The following is a 22,414-nucleotide window of genomic DNA, read 5'->3' on the forward strand; positions in this document are numbered from 1 at the left end:
CCTAAGTTGGTGTCTAAAGCTCTAATGTGATAAAGCCTTTCAATTATTCCTTTTGGCAATCAGTCCAAACCCTGTCAGATGACTTTCAAGGCCTTTCATTATCTGAGGGGGCCTGCTTATCTCATCAGGCACAAACTATTACCATGGCTCCCATCCCATGCAAAGCTTTAGTTTCACAGAAATTATTTAGTTTCCCCAAACCTGACCCACTGTTACTTTTCCAGCTTATAATTAAGAACTCATCATGGACATGCCTTATTCCAGGAATCCTTTCCCAAGTCGCAAACACTGGGTTAAAGGTTTCCTTCAATGTGAATTAATACTATCTTGTTTTATGGCAACATTTTTAACTATCTTTTAAATGTCTGCTTATCTGTATGTCTTCCTCAAGAATGATAAACTCATTAAAGAGGTAAAAGGCACTGGTTTATCTCTATATCATAAGGTTCTAACACCAAGAAAATATGTGTTGAGTGAATGAAGATTAACTACCTGATCATCTGAAAATGGCCATTTAAGTTAATATACCTAGTAAAAAGAACACTAGAAGAGTCGGTCTTACTTCTACCATTCACTAAATACTTTAATTCTAATAAAATTTGATGATCTGTAAAATATTTGCTTTTATTCTTTTCTTCTGGACTAGAAATGTTCTTGAAAGTCTCTGCCACTAAAATATGTATATTCTTCTACACAGGATTAGTAATTATAACAAAATCTTATTTTAAGGATAACTGGCAATCAATTAACAATATCCAACTGACTTTTAAAAAACTTACCCAATAACTTTCAGTTTAATACTGACAATTCCTCCTCCCCTCTTGCCTCTCCATTCAGTGGCTGCCTATCACCCTGATAGGCCTGTCACCTCCTTTTTCCCCCCAAGATTATTCACTAAGCTCAGCCTGCTTTTCATCAACTGTAACTCATTATTTCAGAAAATCTCATGCCCACATATAGAAATGAATCCTAGACTTTTCCTCTTTCTCCGTCAACTCTTATCCAGTGAATCCATTTAGGAAATGTTCTATTTCTCAACTTGAATCTAAAAGCAACCCTAATCATAGCTAATAATCATAAATAATGATTTATGGAACTAATTGAGGAGAGAGGAACTAATTGGAATGAAGGTAAAAACAAAAAAGAGCAGCAGTGTCATCAATCTCTAATGTCCTGAGAATGCCGACAAATACTTTAAAGTGTTTCTATACAAGTATCTTTTTACTATTCCATTCTTCTAACTAAATCTATTTTATCTGAAGTAAAATGATGATTTTGGATATTATTCAAGTTTACTGATTTTTTTTTTTTACTCTTCCTTTGAAGTTATTATTTCTAGAGTATTAGCTCCTACCAGTTTTCATTAAGAGTTTGGAGTATTTCAACTTCATCATGGGTTTAATAAAAATAGAATTTTATGAGCACACCTTGGATTTTAACTATGAGAATCAATATCTTTGTTTCTACGTAAAAATGCATTCAAATATTCAAAGAGCTATTTTTCCAGTGAATATGTAAATGGTAACTCATTGAAGGTTTTCATTTTTATACTATCCCAGATAGGTGATTAATGATAAAATTCCAACTATACATTAAAAAAGAGGACATTTTAATTATAACTAGAAATAAATTATAAGAAAAATAAAGGCATTTTAATAGACTAAAACTATTAAAGGAAAAATGCAAATCATTCTACCTTACCTTTAGGTCTGATATTTTATTCAGGTATACCTATTGGATCTTAGATCTTCCAAAACATCTTTAAAGTGAAATTATATTTAAATATCAAAGGTTATATAAGAATTAGTGTGCAAGAATGCCTATTTGTGAGCAAAACAACCATAATGACCTATAAATAAGTTGAAAAATATTCTGTAGAAGAAATATTTTTAAATGTTTATATTGTTTGCAGAAAATATCAAATTCCACAGAAGAATATAAGCATGAATGGGAGCTGACTTATAATCCTATCAAGCACTGGTAATCACTATTAAAAGGTAATTTTTCTATGAATATAATACATGAATATATATGCATTCATACATTGAGAAAATTTTTACAAAACTGGAATCTTATATGTAGGTTTATATTTTTATTTTTTCACACAAGCTTTTAATATGAACATATTTCTATGACATCAAATATTTTCTATTGGCTAATTTCAAAGATTCCTTTCTACAGATATACTCTGATTTATTTCACAATTTGCCTACTATGAGTCAACAAAGATAATTTGTGGTTATTATAAATAAGCTGACATAAATACCCTTATATTTTAAATAAAAGTCTTTTATATGCATGTTGGACTATTCCCTTAGGATATGATCTTAGAAGTAGGATTATGAAGGATAACCACCCTTAAATCCTTCATAAATTTTATTCAATTGATTTCTGGACACTTTGTGCAAATTCATACTCTTACCAGACTTTTACGAAAGTACTCATCTTATTATAATTTCTCAGTTTTTTATGTATATATAAAATTTCAGTTTTATCATTTATTAAATATTTATCAATTTCACAGGTTAAAAATTGTTCCTTATTAATATCCATTTCTTTTGACTATTTGTTAATTTTATTTTTTCATGTGCTTTTGATCATTTGTATTTCTTTGTCTCCTTTGGCCATTTTCCTATAGTGTATTTGTATTTTTGTTATTTATCTATACCTGAGTTTTATACAACTTTGTCTACTATATTCCTGCAAATATTTTCACAATATTTCAGATTTTCATCTTTTAGTGGAAGAATAGACTGTAATTTCTACATTCAAAGGACTTCTGATACTTTAGATAATATTTCATAAATTAGTTTTCATAAGACATATAGAATAAATTAAGTACTAAAATAAAAAAGTCATGCAACATAATATTACTTTTGTGAGGTTTGGAAACTCTACCTCCATGTGTGTACATATCATAAATCATCATGAATAGATAGATATAAGAATCTACGTATATCTCCTTAATGCTTAAAGCAGCACCTAACATACAGTAGTATCAAATATTTGTGGTATAAATACTTTTCCTAATAAAGCTTTTTAGTAAGTTAGAGCACTTTATTTACTTAACTAAAACCAAATTAGAACATTTTATTTACTTAATAAACAAAACCCAAAACAAAACAAAAAAAGCCTTATTCTGGAAAGTTTCAGGTAGTCACAAAGCAACTGCCTGAAAGGAACTTAGTATGGCCAAGATTTCCAAAGTCAAGGTGTATCAGAAGTAGCCCAGAATTACTTAACAATTAATACCTCCTTTGGACCTGAGGAAACTGTTGCTTCATCACTGCCCTCTGCTGGTAATATCATTTCCCTTTAATTTTCCCTCCATGAGTTGACCCTTAGCTTCACAAAATTACTTTTAATCTGCCTCTATATTTAAACCACACACAGCTAAAAATAGCCTAGCCATCTGGAATTTAGTAAGTCTTGTAGGAAATAAATTGTGCTTCAATGTAGAGCTCTGCATTGTTTAAAGCATACTCTTCCAGGTTATCAGAGTCTGATTCTCTATGTGACTGCACCTTTCACTGCTTTTGTGGTACTATACAACTAAGTAAATCACAGATAACTGATAGCAGAGCAAAATAACTGTTGACTATAGACAGGTAAATAAATTCTGTCAGGTAGAAGTTCAATTGATCTCCCTACCCCACTGGCGGACGAAGAAGTCGGTTTGTCCAAGTTTATTTTAGTATTACTGATCTATATGTGTCTGTTTTTATTGTTGTTTTTTTTTTTTTTTGAGACAGAGTCTCACTCTGCTGCCCAGGCTAGAGTGCCGTGGCATCAGCCTAGCTCACAGCAACCTCAAACTCCTGGGCTCAAGCAATCCTTCTGTCTCAGCCTCCCGAGTAGCTGGGAGACTACAGGCACATGCCACCATGCCCGGCTAATTTTTTCTATGTATTTTTAGTTGGCCAATTAATTTCTTTCTGTTTTTAGTAGAGACAGGGTCTCACTCTTGCTCAGGCTGGTTTCGAACTCCTGACCTTGAGCAATCCTCCCACCTTGGCCTCCCAAAGCGCTAGGATTACAGGCGTGAGTACCAGGCTCGGCCTATATGTCTGTTTTTTAAATTCTCCTTTGATCTGGTTGTAACATCTCCCTGTTTCCTTCATTAATAATGAGTTAAATAAAATCATTAACACTTGTCCACTTTATATAAGAATCATGATTACATTTTTTCAAAATTATTCTTTAACAGACTGAAGGCAGACTCTACATATTTTCCCCACAGAGCAATTCAGAAATAAAATGATATGGGCCTATAGACAACAGGACTATGCCCAAATACCTGAAGTTGTTTCATTTGGACCATCTTGTATTAACTTAAAACTCATCATGTACTAGTCGTGGTACCTTCCCTTAAGAATACCCAACCTCTTGGCAAAGGAATCCTATAAACAGTTATGACTGTTTGCAGCATTAATACAAGTCAAAGTGTGTGGTAGTGCTTAGAGGGAGTAATTAATTGGGATGGGAGGGGTGAGGAAAGGGATAAGGAGGAGGAAAGGCAAAAGTCAGAGGGAGGTGAAAATAAATAAAACAAATAAAAATATCCTCAGTACAGTACTTAAACTGTCACACTAATTAATGGACAACAGACTCTCATTTATTTACAAAACAAAGCAATGGTATGAGAATGATTCCTACATATACTAGAATGAATAAAAGGGATGCAAAAGCTGTCTGTAAAATCAAGCTTATTCTAGAGGGAGTAGAACAAGTAGAAGTAGCAGGTAGCAAAGACTGATGTGATTTTCACCGCTAAGTGTTTCGTAAAGCAACTCCTGGTTTTTCACTAAGGAGTTATTTACTGATTCTCTAGGCTTCTGCTCCTCTCTTTTGGCCAATAGGAAGGCTACTATATAGCCAACTTCAAAATATCTGTAAGATCACAAGATTAATGTCATTGGACCTTAAACACAAAAGCTATGAGTTGCAAAATAAAAATCTCATGCAGATGATTTATATCGTTTCTTAAAATACAAAATAAATAATGGCAGTTTTTTGATCCATATAAAACATACTTTAAATAAATTATAACAACACAGTACACTTTTATAATGAAGTTCACTTGTAGTCCAGGACAACCTGAATACTTCTTATATATTAATTTACTACTAACTACTTACTAATGAAGCTAATACTTATTTACTTTGAATACCAGTTTACTTTACTATATAAGCAGTAAAAATAAAATGCAAAAATTTTGACCTTGTGCTATAAATGTGGGAAATAACTGGTCACCCTTGAGACTCAAGGGATTTCTTCCTCTGGCTTCCTTCCAGAATCTGGGACCTCTCAAAGGAAGCAAGCAAAGTAATTTCCTGTTACTATTATGATTGGTCCTGACTCCTAGTATCATAGCTTCCAGGAGACATTTCAAAGTAGAATAAGGATTCCAGAACTAAGTAAAGGATTTACTTCTCGCTTCAGAACCACATACCTATACGTTTAAATAGTTAAATTTTTGAGGAAAAATTTAAAATGGATAGAGATAAATTGGAATGTTGAAATTAAGCAAGGAAAAGAAAGGACTCAGAGAAAAACCTTAAGTGACAAATATAGGGTTCTATTTCAAACAGAGTAGTTAATCCTTAAAATCTGCATTATACTTTACAGTGTACAATGCACTTCAGAATATAGTATTTAATTTAATCTTCAAACAATCTTAGTAAGCAGATAAGAATATTTCTATTTTACATATGAGAAACCAATACACAGAGAGGTTGACTTGCTCAAAATAATTTAGTTTACAATGGATGAAGATGAAACCAGAATATAAGACTTTATATCACTCATTCGTTCATTCATTCAGCCATAGCTATTTATATGCTTATCACCTCAATATATGAGAAGCTGGTTTACAGTATAGATTTTGGTGCATCTTATTTCTATACAGAGAAAACTTGCAATAAATAATTGTTGGATGAAATGAATAAATGAATGATTATATTAAAATGGTTGAGCAATAAAAATATAAGAATGGTAATGAAACATTGCAAAGTAGTCTTTTACTTTTTTTTTTTTTTTTTTGAGACAGAGTCTTACTCTGTTGCCCAGGCTACACTGTGTGCCCTGCCATCAGACTAGCTCACAGCAACCTCAAACTCCTGGGCTCAAGCGATCCTTCTGCCTCAGCCTCCTAAGTAGCTGGAACTACAGGCATGCACCACCATGCCCGGCTGATTTTTTCTATATATTTTTAGTTGGCCAAATTAATTTCTTTCTATTTTTAGTAGAGACGGGGGTCTTGCACTTGCAGAGGCTGGTTTCAAACTCCTGACCTTGAGCGATCCACCTGCCTCAGCCTCCCAGATTGCTAATATTACAGGCGTGAGCCACTGCGCCCAACCTACTCTTTTACTTTTAATAAAAATAAATTTGAGAATCAGTACAACACAAAGTAACCATCATGATTTGAAAAGGAAAAAAATATTTTAAACATATATCTGATTTAATATGTGAAGATTTAAATATATATCTGTATTAAATCTGTATATTCTCTTAATTACTACTCTAAATAGAAATTTAACATTTCTTATACTTGAAAATATTGTGCTTTTTTCATAATAAAATGTTAAACTTTCAAAAAACTATAATCAAAATGCATACAGCAAATATTTTATACCTTTCATCATGTGTATATGTGTGTCTCTAAATGGAAAAAAGATTTTTTTAAGTAATTAATATGATAAAAAATTCTCTGTGCTACAAATGCAACATTCTCAAAAGGCTATGTCCTGGAAATTATCATAATCTTTTATAAATTATTTATATTACAATTAAAAATCACTTTGTTCCTATGTTCCCACAACTAGTTCGTATGGTAAAGAGATCAGTATACTTACTTTTATGCGTAACATCTTTAACATTTGCTCCCCTTTCTGTGCTTGTGATTAAATGTAACATTTTGAAATCCCAAAGTTCTGAGAAAAACATAAATCCTTGTCTCACAGCTGCTGTTTGACTGTGGAAACACATGCATTTTCTTTTCAAGCATCTACCATCAAAACTCCCAAAGGGCTTGGACTGGAGAACACCTGCATCTCTTCATTTAGTTCCAATAACAGAGCCTAAACTCCAAAATTACAAAAATAGACGCTCTGTTCTGCTGTAGTTACATTTTGCCCCTAATTCCCGTGAACAAAATGCTAGGAGCATGAAATCATTCAGGCAAGCTCTGTCATCAAGAGGATAAGATTTTTTGCACCAGAAGCCCAGTGGGAACATGATAGAAAACTGGCAACAATTACAGATAAAGTACATAGGAAAGTCCTTAGGGAGGAAAGAGGAAATGTAAGAAGATAGATGGGTATAATCTTTACACATTTATGCCCAAACCACAAATGTGAATTGTCTTTAATTGCTGCAATATATAAGCATTCTTACGCATGTGTTCTGTCAAAAATACTAAAAACAAAACTTTAAGGCAATTCACTTATTACTATGAGAATTTGACATAAAAAAGACATTCCCTTTAAATTAAAATTTAAAATGTAAAATACTGTTTCTACTTGTAAAACTCCTATAAGTTCGTATCCTAACCAACAAACTCTGAATGGTGAAATAAAAAAGTGTGTCTGTTTGCTGGTATATTTTAATCAAGAAGGAGAACTACCTCCGAATCTCACTATGAATTTCTAGAGACTAGAATTGTAATTCTGATTTTCCTTTCCAATAATGATGATCAAAAGTTTCCCATATTCAATGAGTAAAATATAAAATTATTTTTAGTTTATAACAATCTGGTAAAGTTAAAAATGTTACACTACTTATTTCTGAAACTAATTACATTAAATAATAATAAGATTGGCTTACATTTAAAAATACCTTAAGATGAACATTTGTTTTACATTTTTTAAAGTAACATTATAATCACATAATTCTATTTTCCTCATCTTAAGAAGAAAATGTTATTTTCAGTCCTACATATTAAAAGCAAAAACAGTATGTGCATCTGACTTGCACAAGTAACTATAGCTAAGCAGATATTCTAAAAGATGTCTTCCTTCATTAAAGGTGGATTGAAATCAATTAGGTGAAATTTCAGAGAAATAAGTATAAAGTTCTACATGTAGGTTCATAAACTAACGTAGACACATAAAATGTGTAAAACTGTCTTAGGAGTAGCTCATGTGAAAAAGATCTATACTGTCCAGTAGTACACAAGCTCAAGACAAATAGCAACTAAATAGAAGTCCACTATACAAATCTGAGAAGTATACATGCTATACTTTGTGCTATGTGGAGGATTGTGTCAAATCTTGGAGTATCATTTTAAATGAGACATTTTCAAACATGAAGTGGAAGTAATCATTATGGCAATGAATCTGAAGACAAATCATATGGGAAATGACAGAAATAAATTTACAATGTTTAGCTGAGGGCTAAGCTATTCAGCTAAAAAAAAAACAAAACAGCTTTCAGGGAACACCTACCATATGCAAGGAAGAAAGGAGGAGGAATTGAGCTAGTACAGAAATTGACAGCATTAAGAGGGAAATCATATCATTAATAAAAAGAGTAAATAATGAAGTATGAAATAGGGAAGAAAAATTATATTGAGTTTGGTTTTGCTTTTTTAATATTTTTTTCAGCTCCTCTCCTTACCCTACCCAAGTTTAGTTTTAAATGTGTTAGGCACTGTTAACATATCCACTGAAAAATGTTTAAGAGGTGGCTGAAATTTTGAGTCTGGATCTCCAAAGAAAATTAATAGATAAAGTTATGGTTGCTTGCTAAAAACAGAAGCATTGATTAGATCATCCATACAGAAAGAAGATCAATGTTATCATCTTGGAAATGACGTATATTTAAGACACAAAACAAACATGTTTGAGGAGGGGAACAAAGCAAGAAGAACCAAGAAACCACATTGCTCAAGTGTCAAGAATTGTAAAGGGCCTAAAATTTTACCCTACCACAGTATCATGAATGCTGCAGAAGACAAGGCTCCAGAGTCACAGACTAAGGACTGTATTACTCATGGCACAGGAAGCAACATATTTGCATCAGGTCCCTTTGCCCACTAGTCTTACAGGCAGATGTGTCCAGATGGATACCTGTACATGCAGTGAATTACATAATGGAAAATGAACCCTGAGTTAAGGAACCTAGCATTTTATAACAGGCAATAAACATGCATTCTGTTTGCTCCAGAGTGAGAAACGCTATTTACAAGGATGTTCACTATACAAACATCTTTGAAAAGATAATCCAGAACAAAGGTGCGGTTGGTGCCTCCATTCACAAGACATGCAAAAAGACAAAAGATCTATAGAGACTTGTCTCTTAATACCTGAAGCCAAGAGAGACTAAGGTTTCAACAGAAAGGGTATGATCATAGCTGTAAAGGCTAGAGACTAAAGAGAATGAATATTGAATGGGGAAAAAAAAAAGATAAGATAGCAAGTATTGTCAGGTACCTTTGAGGCTGATATATTATTTCATGTCACTTATAAAAGAAAAATAAGACCAAAAAATGGAAGTTACAGTCCAACAAGCAAAGAATCTACTAGTAATTAGAACTGTCTAACAGAGGAAGACATTGGTGGGTACTTTCTCCAATGGTAGAGAGATGCAGGAGAAGGAAGAAACATAGGGAGAGAAAGGGGAAGGAGGCTAACATGTATTAAGAGCTTATTATAATATTTATCTATCAAATATATTCATACCTTTGACCATATGTCATAAATATTCATTCATTTAACAAATGACTTCTCAATAATTTCTTATGCGTCAGGCAATGTTAGGCCCTGGAGATAAAATGATAAGCAACCAGTGGCCAACTCTGCCCTCATGGAACTCATAGTGAAGTGGTAAAGACAGACTATATAAATATACTCTTGTTACATGGGTTAGAAGAATGTAATAGAGGTACTTAATTGAGTGTGGAGGGAGGGAAGGGAGAGACAAAGGCAGAGAAGGCTTCCTTGAAGAGGTAGTAACTGAGCTAAAATCTTAAGACTGAACTGGAATTAAACATAGGAAGGGCCAAGATGGTTGTAAGAATCCCAAACAGAAAAAAAAAACAGCATATGTAAAAGCATAAGCACCACTGAGAAACCGAAAAAAGGCCAGTAGAGAGCTAGAGAAAATAGAGAGAAGGAGACGTTTAAAAAGGACTCCTAACACTGGCTTAAAAATTGATATGATGGCCTAAGCTCTTTTGATACTAAATTGATGGTACTTTGTGATCAATTTCTATTCCTAAATAATAGACACTCCGAAATTTATTTAAACATTAATACCATGATTAACAAAGACTCAGAACTTTTCAGCAGGCAGAACCTGCTATAACTCATGGGAAAAATTAAGCATATGAAGGAAAGACAAGGTCTATATTTAAAAGGAAAGAAAAATATTTAGAACCCATCTTAAAATGTTATATACATCAATTATAGTCAACAGGTGCTTTTACCTATCAAGGAGTCAGAGAAGCAGCTATTTCTCTGTTTGACTTCTAATATCTATAAAAATGTAAGAAATGTTAGTGTCATTAAATGATTTCCCTGAATAGTGACCATGAATACAGAAAGCAAGCTGGCACACTGTATTCCCACAAGAGCTTTCAGCTCCTTTACTGTTAATCAGAGTCAGTCAAGTGCAGAATGCAATCAAAGGCAGAAGAGAGAAAAGTACAAAGGGAGTTGCTGAGACTTCAAAGACAAAGCAATCCTGTGAGATCATGAAAGCATGGCTCTTTTTGACAGTGCTTAATATAAAGTAAAAAAAAATAACTCTTCAAAGTTAAGAATTTTAAACTAGAGGATATGATGCTTAGCAATGTGTATCCTAAGGTAAGAAGACAAAATGGTAATCAGCCTATGACAGTGGAAAAATATTATAGTCAGAGGCCCTAGATTCTAGTTCGGAGTCTGAATTACTAAGTACTTGGAACAAGTCATTTAACTTCTGGGCCTCTATTTCCCCCATGTAAGACACAAAAAATATTTGCTGTGCCTAAAATAGTCTTCATTTGTAAGTAAATAAAATATTTTACATTAATTGTTAAATTGTAAAGTACTGCTTTTATAAGGAGATTTACTAACATCATTAATATTTCTCAGTCATATTAATTCCCAAGAAAGCTATTCACTCCCTCACATTCCAAAATCAGTCAAAAGACTACCTAACAAAGCTCCGCTCAAAATTCACTTCCTAATTGACTTCAATATCATATCCACAAAATTTGCTGGTCCCCAACTTTAAACAAATTGAGAGAGGGCATCAATTTGGGAGTATATGCTCAATGGCAGCTGTCTTCCACACATCATGCCACCATACTTAGAAGCCAGTTAGTATGATCATCATTTAAATGCTATAACCAATGGGAAAAGTTCATTAACAACCTCACCTGGACCTATCTATTTGTAAAAACACAAACAAGGATTACTCATGCTTTTTTAAATTATTTATATAGAAAGGTTTAACCACCCAGCATCTTTTCTTCCTTAAACATAAGGAAAGCTTCCTGTTTAGTGTTATTTCCACTTGACGCTCCAACCTCAAAACCAAAGAAAAATAAATGTAACATCTCTTACTTGCCTATTCATTTACTAAATTTTTATTGTTAGCATACTATGTGCAGGGTATTGTTCTAGACACTAGGAATATAATAGCGACCAAAACAAAAGACAAACAATTCCTGCCCAAAAGCAGCATCAGATTCTAGAAGAAAAACATCAATAATATAAATCAGTAACATATAAAGTATGGCAGACTCTGATAAGCACTAAGAAAAACTAAAGAAGAATACAAAAATAAGAAGTATACTGTCAGAGTTTGTGAGAGAGAGAGAGAGAGAGAGAGAGAGAGAGAGAGAGAGAGAGAGAGAGAGAGAGAGAGAGAGAGAGAGAGAGAGAGAGAGAGAGAGAGAGAGAGAGAATTAGATACAGTGGCCAGAAAGGTACTTGCTGAGAGGGTGATAGTTCAATAAAGTCTTGAAGGACTGTTAATAAACTATTTCCTCATTTACGATTTATTTATGATTTGTCCATAACATCAGTCATACATACACAATGAATTTAAATCTTATTTCACAAATATAAGATCAAATATATTTTAAAACTAGTTTAAAAAATAGTACTTCTAAGTTCTCTAAAACATATCATAAATACCTAAGCCATGAATGTGGGTGGCAGTTCCAAAGTGGATAGAAAAATAAAATTTAAAAATGCCCTAAATCAACTATATGAGCGTAATTTAAGTTAAAACACATTACGTTTTAGGATTAAAACATACCCAAAGGAATATTTTCAAAGTACTAAATAGATGATCACACTAAAGTTTTACACACAAATCCATAAACATATCACTAAACACAACACGAATACTGAAGATTAGGTAAATTTCCTTAACAAGAAAAAAAAATGTAAAACTTTACCCTATAAATATCATAGGTGTCACAGATAATTTTTCTTATACCAGTTTATTTCAGATCCATATAAAAAGTTAAAAATGCAAATATAATTTTGAGACCCTAGAATTGTCTTTAAATTACAAATAATAATATAACTACTGTTAGGAGAAAAATCACATTATTATTTAAATAAATTTTACTCATTGATTCATTCTAATTGTAGCAAAAAAAAAAAATTAGGAGTCCTTGTCCAACTCATGAATATGTAGCAGATTCATATAAGATTATCCCCTTCTTGGGACTCAAAATTGTAACTGAACAGTCTGATCATTTTAATAACATCTTAATAATCTGATGATTTGAAAACAAAAACTACTATGTAGATAATTATATAAAGGAATTTACTAAACAGCAAATTTAAGGAACATGATTAAATAGGCATTAACAAAGACAGAATGTTTATTTAACCAACAATCCCTTCTTCCCAAAATAGTCCCACTTCCTATTTTTATAAAGTTTTATTAAAACAAAGTCAGGTCCATTCATTCAAATATTGCCTGTGGCTATTTTAGTGCTACAACAGCAGAATCAAATACTTGGGACAGATGTTATAGGATCCACAAAGCCTAAAAGATTAGCTATCTGGCTCTTTACTAAAGTGTTTACCAATCTCTACCTTAATTGATGGGTAAATCTTCTATCCATAAGCACAGCCCTAGTTTGGGTCTTGGAGTCATCCTCACATCATTCTTTCTTTATGGTTCCAGACTCATTGTCACCAGCCTGATATCTTCTTTTTGATGAGCGTTGTCTTTAGAAAGATGCCAATAGGCATCCTCAGACTCATCTTTCAAATACTAATTTCCATTTTCTAATGTGGATGTGATTCAGCTGCAAACAATGCTGTAACAAAACTCATCTTTTGAATGTTTTTGTGCCCCTGCATATGTGCAGTTGTGCACTGCTTTAAAATTCACCTCCATATAGTCTCTGTTTAGTTGGTTAATTACAAATATTTTTATAGTTTATACTTTGAAATTAGCAATGCTTAAACTTTCTATAAGGTACTTTCTATAAGCTACAGTATTTACTGAAAAATGTTAATACAGCTATATTCTTAGACACCTATTTGAAACTACTCACTGACCAATTAGTTCTAAAGAAAAAATTCAGACCCCCTACCTTTAAAATGATCTCTAGATTACTCTAATTGCCAGCCTCATTGATTGGCCACCTTGTCTTTACTAACCATATACTGGCAAAGTGAACTCATGGCTGATATTGGTCTCTACCCCTATCATACCTTTATTTTGCCACCAGTCTTTACTGATCCTTCTGGTATTTGCTCTCAACATGAGAGACTGCTATTATGGTATTGAATAAAATGAAACAGATTCTAGGCAAAGTGCTACCAGAGAAAAATAAAGCTCTAAGAACTAAGATCATGACTGCTGAGTTGTTTTTTTTTTCTCAGTTTCAACATCAAAATCTTTTCCTTTCTACAAAACTACTGAAGGCCCAAATAGCTAACTTAATATGACAAACTTTGGGTTACAAAGTACTACCCAAGAAAACATGTATTAAATGAGATATGCTATATTTTAAAACTCAGTTGCACTTTATAGATATGAATTTGAGGTAAAACACTGTACATACAGCTAAATTTTCTCATATAAAATAAAATCATTATTGTTTATAAAAACATTTAAATTATCAAAAATGATACAAAAATATTTCACTTGAATTTTAAAAAAGTACAACGGCAGGGAATATCCCAATGATATAAAAATCACTAAAAAAGAAAAAAAGAAAAAACATGCTCAATTTTAAAAGCCTTTCTGGAGAAGAAAATGCAAAATAATGGAATAATAATATGTTTGTACTTACCAGAATTGTGGCAGTAGTCCATATATTGTGGAACTTGAATTGTGAAGGCTATCAAATCAGGAGCTAAGAGAGATTCTGGCTTTCTACTCTCATTGAGCCACTTGGTGCAATGAAGGTCTTTGGTGTCAGAAGGACCCTGAAGCAAAGGAATCAACTTCTCTTTTCCACTGTCCACTGGATAAAAATATTTATAAACAACAACAAATCTTATTAAATATAGGAGTAGCTGAAGGATGTTTGATCTTAAAATATATTAATACCATAACATTTCAATTATATTTGGTAATTTTAGTTGTATATTTAGTTATAAGGAGTCTGATAAATTAAAAGCATTTTTAACTCTTAAAATTGAGTTTTAACATTTTGCTAAAGAATGTAAAAAAGTTTATAAAAGAAAACAACTTGAACACATTGTCTTCTAAAAATTCAATGGAATCTGTACCTTTATAGGCTTATCTTGAAATTGGTGCTAGAAAAATTACAGTTTAAGAAAAATATTATAAAATAAAATATTGGTAGGAAGGTGAAGTCAATTATACCTCTAAATTTAAAACAACGGAATTTTCTTTTTATTCCATCATGCTAACAACATTTTAATTATTGTCATATATATCTATACCACCTATCCCCCCTCCAAAAAGTATAATAAATATTCCTCCAATTTTTCTCCCTTATAACCATTCTTAAAACTACATAAAGTAAATATATTATAAAATAAAATATTGGCAGGAAGGTGAAGTCAATTACAACCCTAAATTTAAAACAACGGGATTTTCCTTTTATTCCATCATGCTAACAACATTTTAATTATTGTGTCATATATATCTACACCACCTATGCCCCCTCTAAAAGGTGTAAGAATAAATATTCCTTCAATTTTTTTCCCTTATAACCATTCTTAAAACTACATAAAGTTTTTCTCCTTAAATAAAAATTAATTTATTAAGTCAAGGAGTATCATCCTGGCACGATTAAAAAATTTTTAAGTAAAAATTTAAAACCTCTGATTCATAGGAACAATGAGTAAATTCTTGTTTCAGTAACGCTCCTTGTAAAACGCAAGGCCAATTCTCCTATACAGGCAATAAAGTTTTACACGGTCCAGCTGCACATACCTGGGGCTTTGGCACAAATTTTTATTGATCCCATGGTCCCAGAGGCACATTTGACCAATGATGTGCTGCAGTACTTCAATTCAACATTCTGGATTGAGCCCTCAAGAGTTGGCAGGGGATTCTTAGATTTCACACCTAATAAAAGGAAACTGCAAATGTACTAGCCGATTGAATTTAAATAATTTTTATATTCCTTCACCAAGGCATTTAAACTTAATTATACTTTAATTATCTACCTCAGATGTTCTTACAATATTTGTGTTAGGTTTCATAGTTCAGTGTTTAGGAGGTGAAAGGACGCGATTTTAAAATAAATGGGCTGAACTCTTATAACTATACTCATGTAGTCAGCTCTTCACTAGTCAAGCTCACAAAATAAAAGTAAATGCACAAATATTTGTTTAAAAAACAAGAGACAGTTTAAAAATCATATTTGGCTTTAGAATATAGACTAAGATTCCTCTTTTTGAAATAAATTCAATTTATACATTAAGTTTCATTTAGGCAGAGGCATTTAAACAGAAAACTACCTGAGTAAACAAACTCCCTGAAATAACTTGATCAGGTGGAGTGAAGAGATAAAAACAAAATACAGGTTGATTATTCCTTATCTAAAATGCGGGGGAACAGAAGTGTTTTGAATTTGGGATTATTTTGGATTTTGGAATATCTACATTCTATATTTACCAGTGGAGGTTCCCTAATCTGAAAATCCAAAATCTGAAAAGCTCCAATGAGTATCTCCTTGGGGCATCATGTTGTCGCTCAAAAAGTTTCAGATTTTAGAGCATTTTGGATTTCAAATTTTCAGATTAGGGATACTCAATATATAGCTCAAAATAGCTCCTAAGTTAAAATACAGTAGCTTATAAACAATATTGACATGCTCTATGTAGATAAAAGTGAGCAAAGTGATTTTTATCAATTAAGAAAAAAGTGAATATTAATAACTCTACTGTGTACTACTTGTTGAAGGATATAAAATAACTACCATAAATAAGTGGCTGGGAAAACTTCATTTAAAAGGGAGAACCTCATTTTGGTCATGAAGGGTAGGTAAGAATTATATAAGCAGAGAAACATTATAATGACAGTATTGACAACCACTGTGATGGTGGTGGTGGTGGTGGTGATGACGATGATGATGAAGAAGAAGAAGAAAGAAAAAGAAGAACTACTCTAACAAATTAACATTTACTGAAAACTCATTATGTGTTATGCCTATTATATTATTTCATTCAATCCTTACCACAAGCTTATTGTATAGATGTTATAATTATACTCGCTTTACAGATGAGGATACAATGGATTAGAAGAGTTAAATCAATTTGTTCAAAAGCACCTCAGTTACTGAGTGAAAAAGCTAAAGTGTTTAAAATAATCTGATCCCATCACAGAAGACTACCACTCATTTTGCCTGTTTCCATGAACATCCACCAACATAATTTCCTTTCTTTTTCTCATTCCACATTTTGGTTAAAATATGTTCTATACTTCATATTTGAAGCTTCTTTGACTCTATATGAATAGTTAAAACCATAAACTTTCTATAGTAGATGTTTAAACATTGTTCTCAAATCTTTGATTTTAAACTTTGGTGAGTTCAAGAAGACTCATAACTTCTCCAAGAGATCAGACTGAGTCATCCTGAGCTGTGGCCCAGAAATCTGCAATTTAACTAACATATTAAATGTTTTACAAATGGTTAGAGAACATCATCCTGTGAAACACCATATACCATACTAACCCTTACTTCAGAAGAAGCTATTAATTTGCTAATTTCGATTTGGTCTTTATAAAATTCTATATTCATTGTTTGCTATTTTCCAATATTTGCCACCTGTGTTGTTTCCCTTTAAAGTAGTATCCATTATCCTCAGAGGAGGAATTCTGAACCTAATGTCTATGGTAGACTTTAAGGAGTCTATGAAACTTATAAAATGGTATCTCAAATATATGTATTTATGCATTTTTCTAAGGCATACTTATCAGCTTCTCAAAACTCATATCTCAATAAATTTTAGTATCTCAGAAAATTGAATGATGCCAACCATACTAATATAATCATCATAGAAATAAAAGTACAAGTTATCAAAGCAAAAGAATCTGAATAGGCCAAATGGCTTTGTTTTTAAGTAATTTTATAATACTGCTTCTTTTATGGTTTCCAGCTTTTCTACCTTGAATGATAAATAGGTCTTTGTTAATATCTCATTGTGTTATATGAATTTAGAAAAAGAAGTTGCTTGAAATCTCCTCTAATAAGAATCTTTATACCTGTATAAAGCATATTGGTTTAGACTAATACTATCAAGAACTAAGTGCTAAATTTTTATAATCATTATATTTCTCAGACTTTTTTTTTTTTGAGACAGGGTCTCAACTTTGTCACCTGGGCTAACGTGCAACAGGGTCATCATAGCTCATTGCAATCTGAAACTCCCAGGCTCAAGTAATCCTCCTGCTTCAGCCTCCCAAGTATGTGGGACTACAGGCTTGTGCAACCACATTCAGCTTATTTTTCTATTTTTTGTAGAAACAGGGCTTTACTCTTGCTCAGGATGGTCTCAAACTCCTGCCCTTAAGCAATCATCCCGCCTCAGCCTCCCCTGGGATTACAGGTGCGAGCCACTATACCCAGCCATTTCTCAGATATTCTAAAACTTGTTTTAATAACTAAATTATTATGCTATCATTTCTCCTTAAGAAAAACTTTTTTATAATGTAATTTGTCTTCGGTGCCACAAGTTCAGATTTTAGAAAAGAAGAAATTACAGTCATCTCTTTATAGACTTTGATAATGGAGAAAAGTTGCTAATAAAAAATAATCTTAGTTTCTTTCCACTCCACCATCAATCTAAAATTATAAAATGCCCCAAATATAAGCAATAGAAAGGTAGAAGCTAAGAGAAAGGCGGAAGCAACAGAAAGGTAGAGCTAAGTCTTGGCATTATACAACTCAGGGCACCATTCAAATTGTGTTCTCCAGGAACACTGCTCTCTGAAATTGTGAAAGGAAATCTCCTATTAGAGAAGCAATATGGTAAAACAAAAAGAGCAAAGTCTCTGAAGCTAAATAAATGTGGCTTCAGATAGAGACAGCATTATCTACTTACCTTGTAAACAAGTGGCTTAAGGCAAGTCACTATTATTGTTACTCATGGAGACCAATATAACTGTAGTTACTGATCAAGGTATTTAACTCTGAAAACTCAGCTGAACTTTACACAGAACATTTAATTTAAGGAGAGCATACAATATTTTGATAGGATGTATACATAGCCAACATAAGTCAAGAGGACAATCACAGACACAGTGAAAGTATCTTACATTAGAAAAAATGCTTTATGAAGTACTCTTATATACATTTATGTACTCAAATACTGCTGTCATAGTCCACTAGAGGAAGGGAAGTGGAAATTCCTAAGGCACTGTAATTGAAATACAACTTTACATAGTACTATCAATAAAATTATCTAAAAAGCATTATGAATGTTTTTTTTTTTTGAGACAGAGTCTCGCTTTGTTGTCCAGGCTAGAGTGAGTGCCGTGGCGTCAGCCTAGCTCACAGCAACCTCAAACTCCTGGGCTCGAGCGATCCTTCTGCCTCAGCCTCCCGAGTAGCTGGGACTACAGGCATGAGCCACCATGCCCGGCTAATTTTTATATATATATATATATATCAGTTGGCCAATTAATTTCTTTCTATTTATAGTAGAGACGGGGTCTCGCTCTTGCTCAGGCTGGTTTTGAACTCCTGACCTTGAGCAATCCGCCCGCCTCGGCCTCCCAAGAGCTAGGATTACAGGCGTGAGCCACCGCGCCCGGCCTGAATGTTTTAAATACAATTAAATATGAAATAATGCAATGCTATTTCTTCTCCTTTTAGTGGTTTTCTCTAAAACATCCACCCATAACCATATTTTTAATCCTATAATACTCCATTAACCCTAATTATTTTTCCACCAACTTTCTTGCCTGCCATGATTCTTACAGCCTCACTGAGACCTTTCCCTCACTGTCAAATTTCTATTGTTCAGTAATCTACTTATGATCACTCTTATAATTATCATCTATAAATTAAAAGATGAACTAATGAGAATGATCTGTATATCTGTGTGGAAGTAAAAGATTAAAGAGTCAAACCATGTTTACCTCTGGTTCAACCCTTAACCTCCACAAAAAGACTATTACTAAGAAATTTGTTCAGGGCCCTACACATAGAAATTAAAATGAAAAGACAAGAGCTAAATGGAAAGATCTCGAAGAGGCAAAAGCGGTCAACAAAATTTTGGAAGATGGATATTTGATGAACAAGTAGCAATGAGTAGACTCAGAAGAACAGCGAAAAGTGCCTTTGGGTGATTAAACTAAGAAGCAAGTTCATCTGCAATAAGCCCCTGAAAAACAAGAAATAAAGAGGCCAGGCAGTTCACAAGACAGGGATGCAGATGAGGCTAAAAAAGATAAAGAAAGACTGAAAGTCTATCTAATGACCACAGATCCATTCCTTTAATCCATGTAGCCAAACAACTACCTGACACTCATCCTGGCAGAAGACTGGAGGATTTACTCTGGAAAGGTTATGCCAGAAAGACTCTGGACGAAGAAATATGAGATACAACCAAAGAAAATGGTGCATGCTAAAAGGGGGGAATTAATCTAAAAATCTATACAAAGTATATATACTGTATAATGAGATCTCCCCTTTTATTCTCTAAGAACTGAATGCCAGACTTAACAACTTAACTTAAATTTGACAGGCGGAAATTTACAAAAAGAGTACAGAGGAAAGGAAGTTGAAATAAAGAGACAATGCCAGGAACAAGAAAAAACTTCAAAAAATAACAAAAATAATTTCTATCCTCAGACAGAATACAGAATGTATTCCAACAAGAACTGAACATTTAAAAAGTTCAAAGAATAGGCCGGGCGCGGTGGCTCACGCCTGTAATCCTAGCACTCTGGGAGGCCGAGGCGGGTGGATTGCTCGAGGTCAGGAGTTCAAAACCAGCCTGAACAAGAGCGAGACCCTGTCTCTACTATAAATAGAATGAAAATTAATTGGCCAACTAATACATACAGAAAAAATTAGCTGGGCATGGTGGTGCATGCCTGTAGTCCCAGCTACTCGGGAGGCTGAGGCAGTAGGATCACTTGAGCCCAGGAGTCTGAAGTTGCTGTGAGCTAGGCTGCCGCCATGGCACTCACTCTAGCCTGGGCAACAAAGTGAGACTCTGTCTCAAAAAAAAAAAAAGTTCAAAGAATAAAAAAGAGCTTTTAGAAATAAAAGCCACGATATTAATTCTCCTTTAATTAGTAGCAAGCCTATAAAATAAAGTTGAGGAAATCTATTAATTAAAACCAAAAAATCCATATAGATGGAAAATGAAAGAAAAATGACAATAAAAGGATTGGCTTAAGTAATCCAATATCTGAAAACCAAAAGTTGTAGAAAGAACTATTAAAAGAAGATAAAAAAAATAAACAAAGAAACAATTCAAGAAAATTTCCCAAACTGAAGAATAGGAGTTCCAAATTAAAAGAGTCTACTATGTAGCACAATAATTAAAAAAAAAAAAAAAAACCACACATAAACTCACACCACCTGTACACCAGGGCAAAAGAGAAGCTCCTAAAAGTTTCTAAAATAAAACAGTCACACACATAAAAACAAAAACTGGTAACATACGAAGGCTAAACAATTAGAATGTCAATTAAACTTTTCAGCAGCAATGCCCAAAGCAAGAAGACAAAAAAGCAATGCTTTTAAATTTCTATAAGAAAATGACTCCCACCCTTAAAAAAATCTATATACAGCCAATCAACCAATCACATATAAAGGCAAAATGATGATTCATTAGGGCATGCCAGATCTGAAAAAAGTTTACTTCCTATGCTAAAAAGATTACTAGAGGATTGTGCTCACCAAAAAGAGGGAGTAAATAGGAGAAAAGGGAATCCTAAGAAAATGATAAAATGAAATTTGAGAACATCTCTATAGTAGGCCTAGGGAAGAACAGAAATTGAAACAGAAATTGAAACAGGAAGAAAGTGTACTAAAAGAATAATGATTCCAAAAATTAAAAATAATTATCTCATGTATTGGAACATATTGAGAGAAAACTTAGGTCTCCATCATAATTTTGGAGAATTAAAAATAAGTACATAAAACACTAATCAAGCAATAACAACACAAAAAGCCAATTATTTATTACTCCAAGAATAAAAGTTTTATATGAGGAAAAATGTAATAGCAGCATATTATAATTCATATATATGTGGTCATAATATGTTCCTATTGAATACAGATTTAAACAAAAATTGTTCTGAAATTATATTCAAAGCTTTAGAAGAAAAAGGAATAGAGACAGTGAGTGTTGGCCCTAAAAGCTAAATCCTGTGTGGTAGGCAAAATAATGGCCCACCAAAGATGTCCATATCCTAAACTACAGGACCTGCAACTATGTTACATTACAAAGCAAAAGAAAATTAAGATTCCTAATCAGTTGACCTTGAAATAGGGAGATGCTCATAGACTATTCAGGTGAACTCAATGTAATCAGAAGAATTCTTAAAAATAGGAGGAGAAGACAGAAAGGAAGAGTCAGAGAAAGAGATGTGATGACAGAAGCACTATCATCACAGCAATGCAATGTTGCTGGGGGATGGGAGCTATGGGCCAAGGACTGTAGGAGGTCTCCAAAGGCTGGAAAAGGCAAGGAACGGGATTCTCTCCTAGAACATGACATCTTGATTTTAGTGTGAGACCCATTTTAGTCTTCTAAACTACAGAATTATGAGAAAATAAATTTGTGTTGTTTTAAGGCACTAAGATTGTGGTAATTTGTTAGAGCAACAATATAAACCTAACAAATCCTAACATATCCAATGAGAAATATATACATACTCCCTACATACTTCTGCCTACCACTAATAAAGGTTTCTGAAAGAGAAAAGAGGTAAATTCCTTTAAAATATGCATTAAAGAAATGGCCATCTTAGCAGAGTTCTTGAGAAACACTACACAAAATAACAATAG

At 33.0% G+C, this 22,414-nt stretch overlaps 1 protein-coding gene across 7 annotated transcripts in view; it reads right to left on the reverse strand.

Moving 5' to 3' along the window:
- The window catches only part of VPS13B (vacuolar protein sorting 13 homolog B), a 761,111-nt gene that overhangs the window by 491,646 nt on the left and 247,051 nt on the right, over positions 1-22,414 (reverse strand). For all 7 annotated transcript variants that reach the window (XM_012762009.3, XM_012762013.2, XM_012762010.3 and 4 more), the window contains 2 exons: positions 15,373-15,507; positions 14,258-14,431 (listed from right to left, as the gene is read on the reverse strand). In XM_012762009.3, coding sequence (XP_012617463.2) covers positions 14,258-14,431; positions 15,373-15,507 — 309 coding nt within the window. The remainder of the gene's footprint in view (positions 1-14,257; positions 14,432-15,372; positions 15,508-22,414) is intronic.

Source organism: Microcebus murinus, chromosome 7 (genome assembly GCF_040939455.1).
Source record: "Microcebus murinus isolate Inina chromosome 7, M.murinus_Inina_mat1.0, whole genome shotgun sequence".
Classification (NCBI taxonomy): Eukaryota; Metazoa; Chordata; class Mammalia; order Primates; family Cheirogaleidae; genus Microcebus; species Microcebus murinus.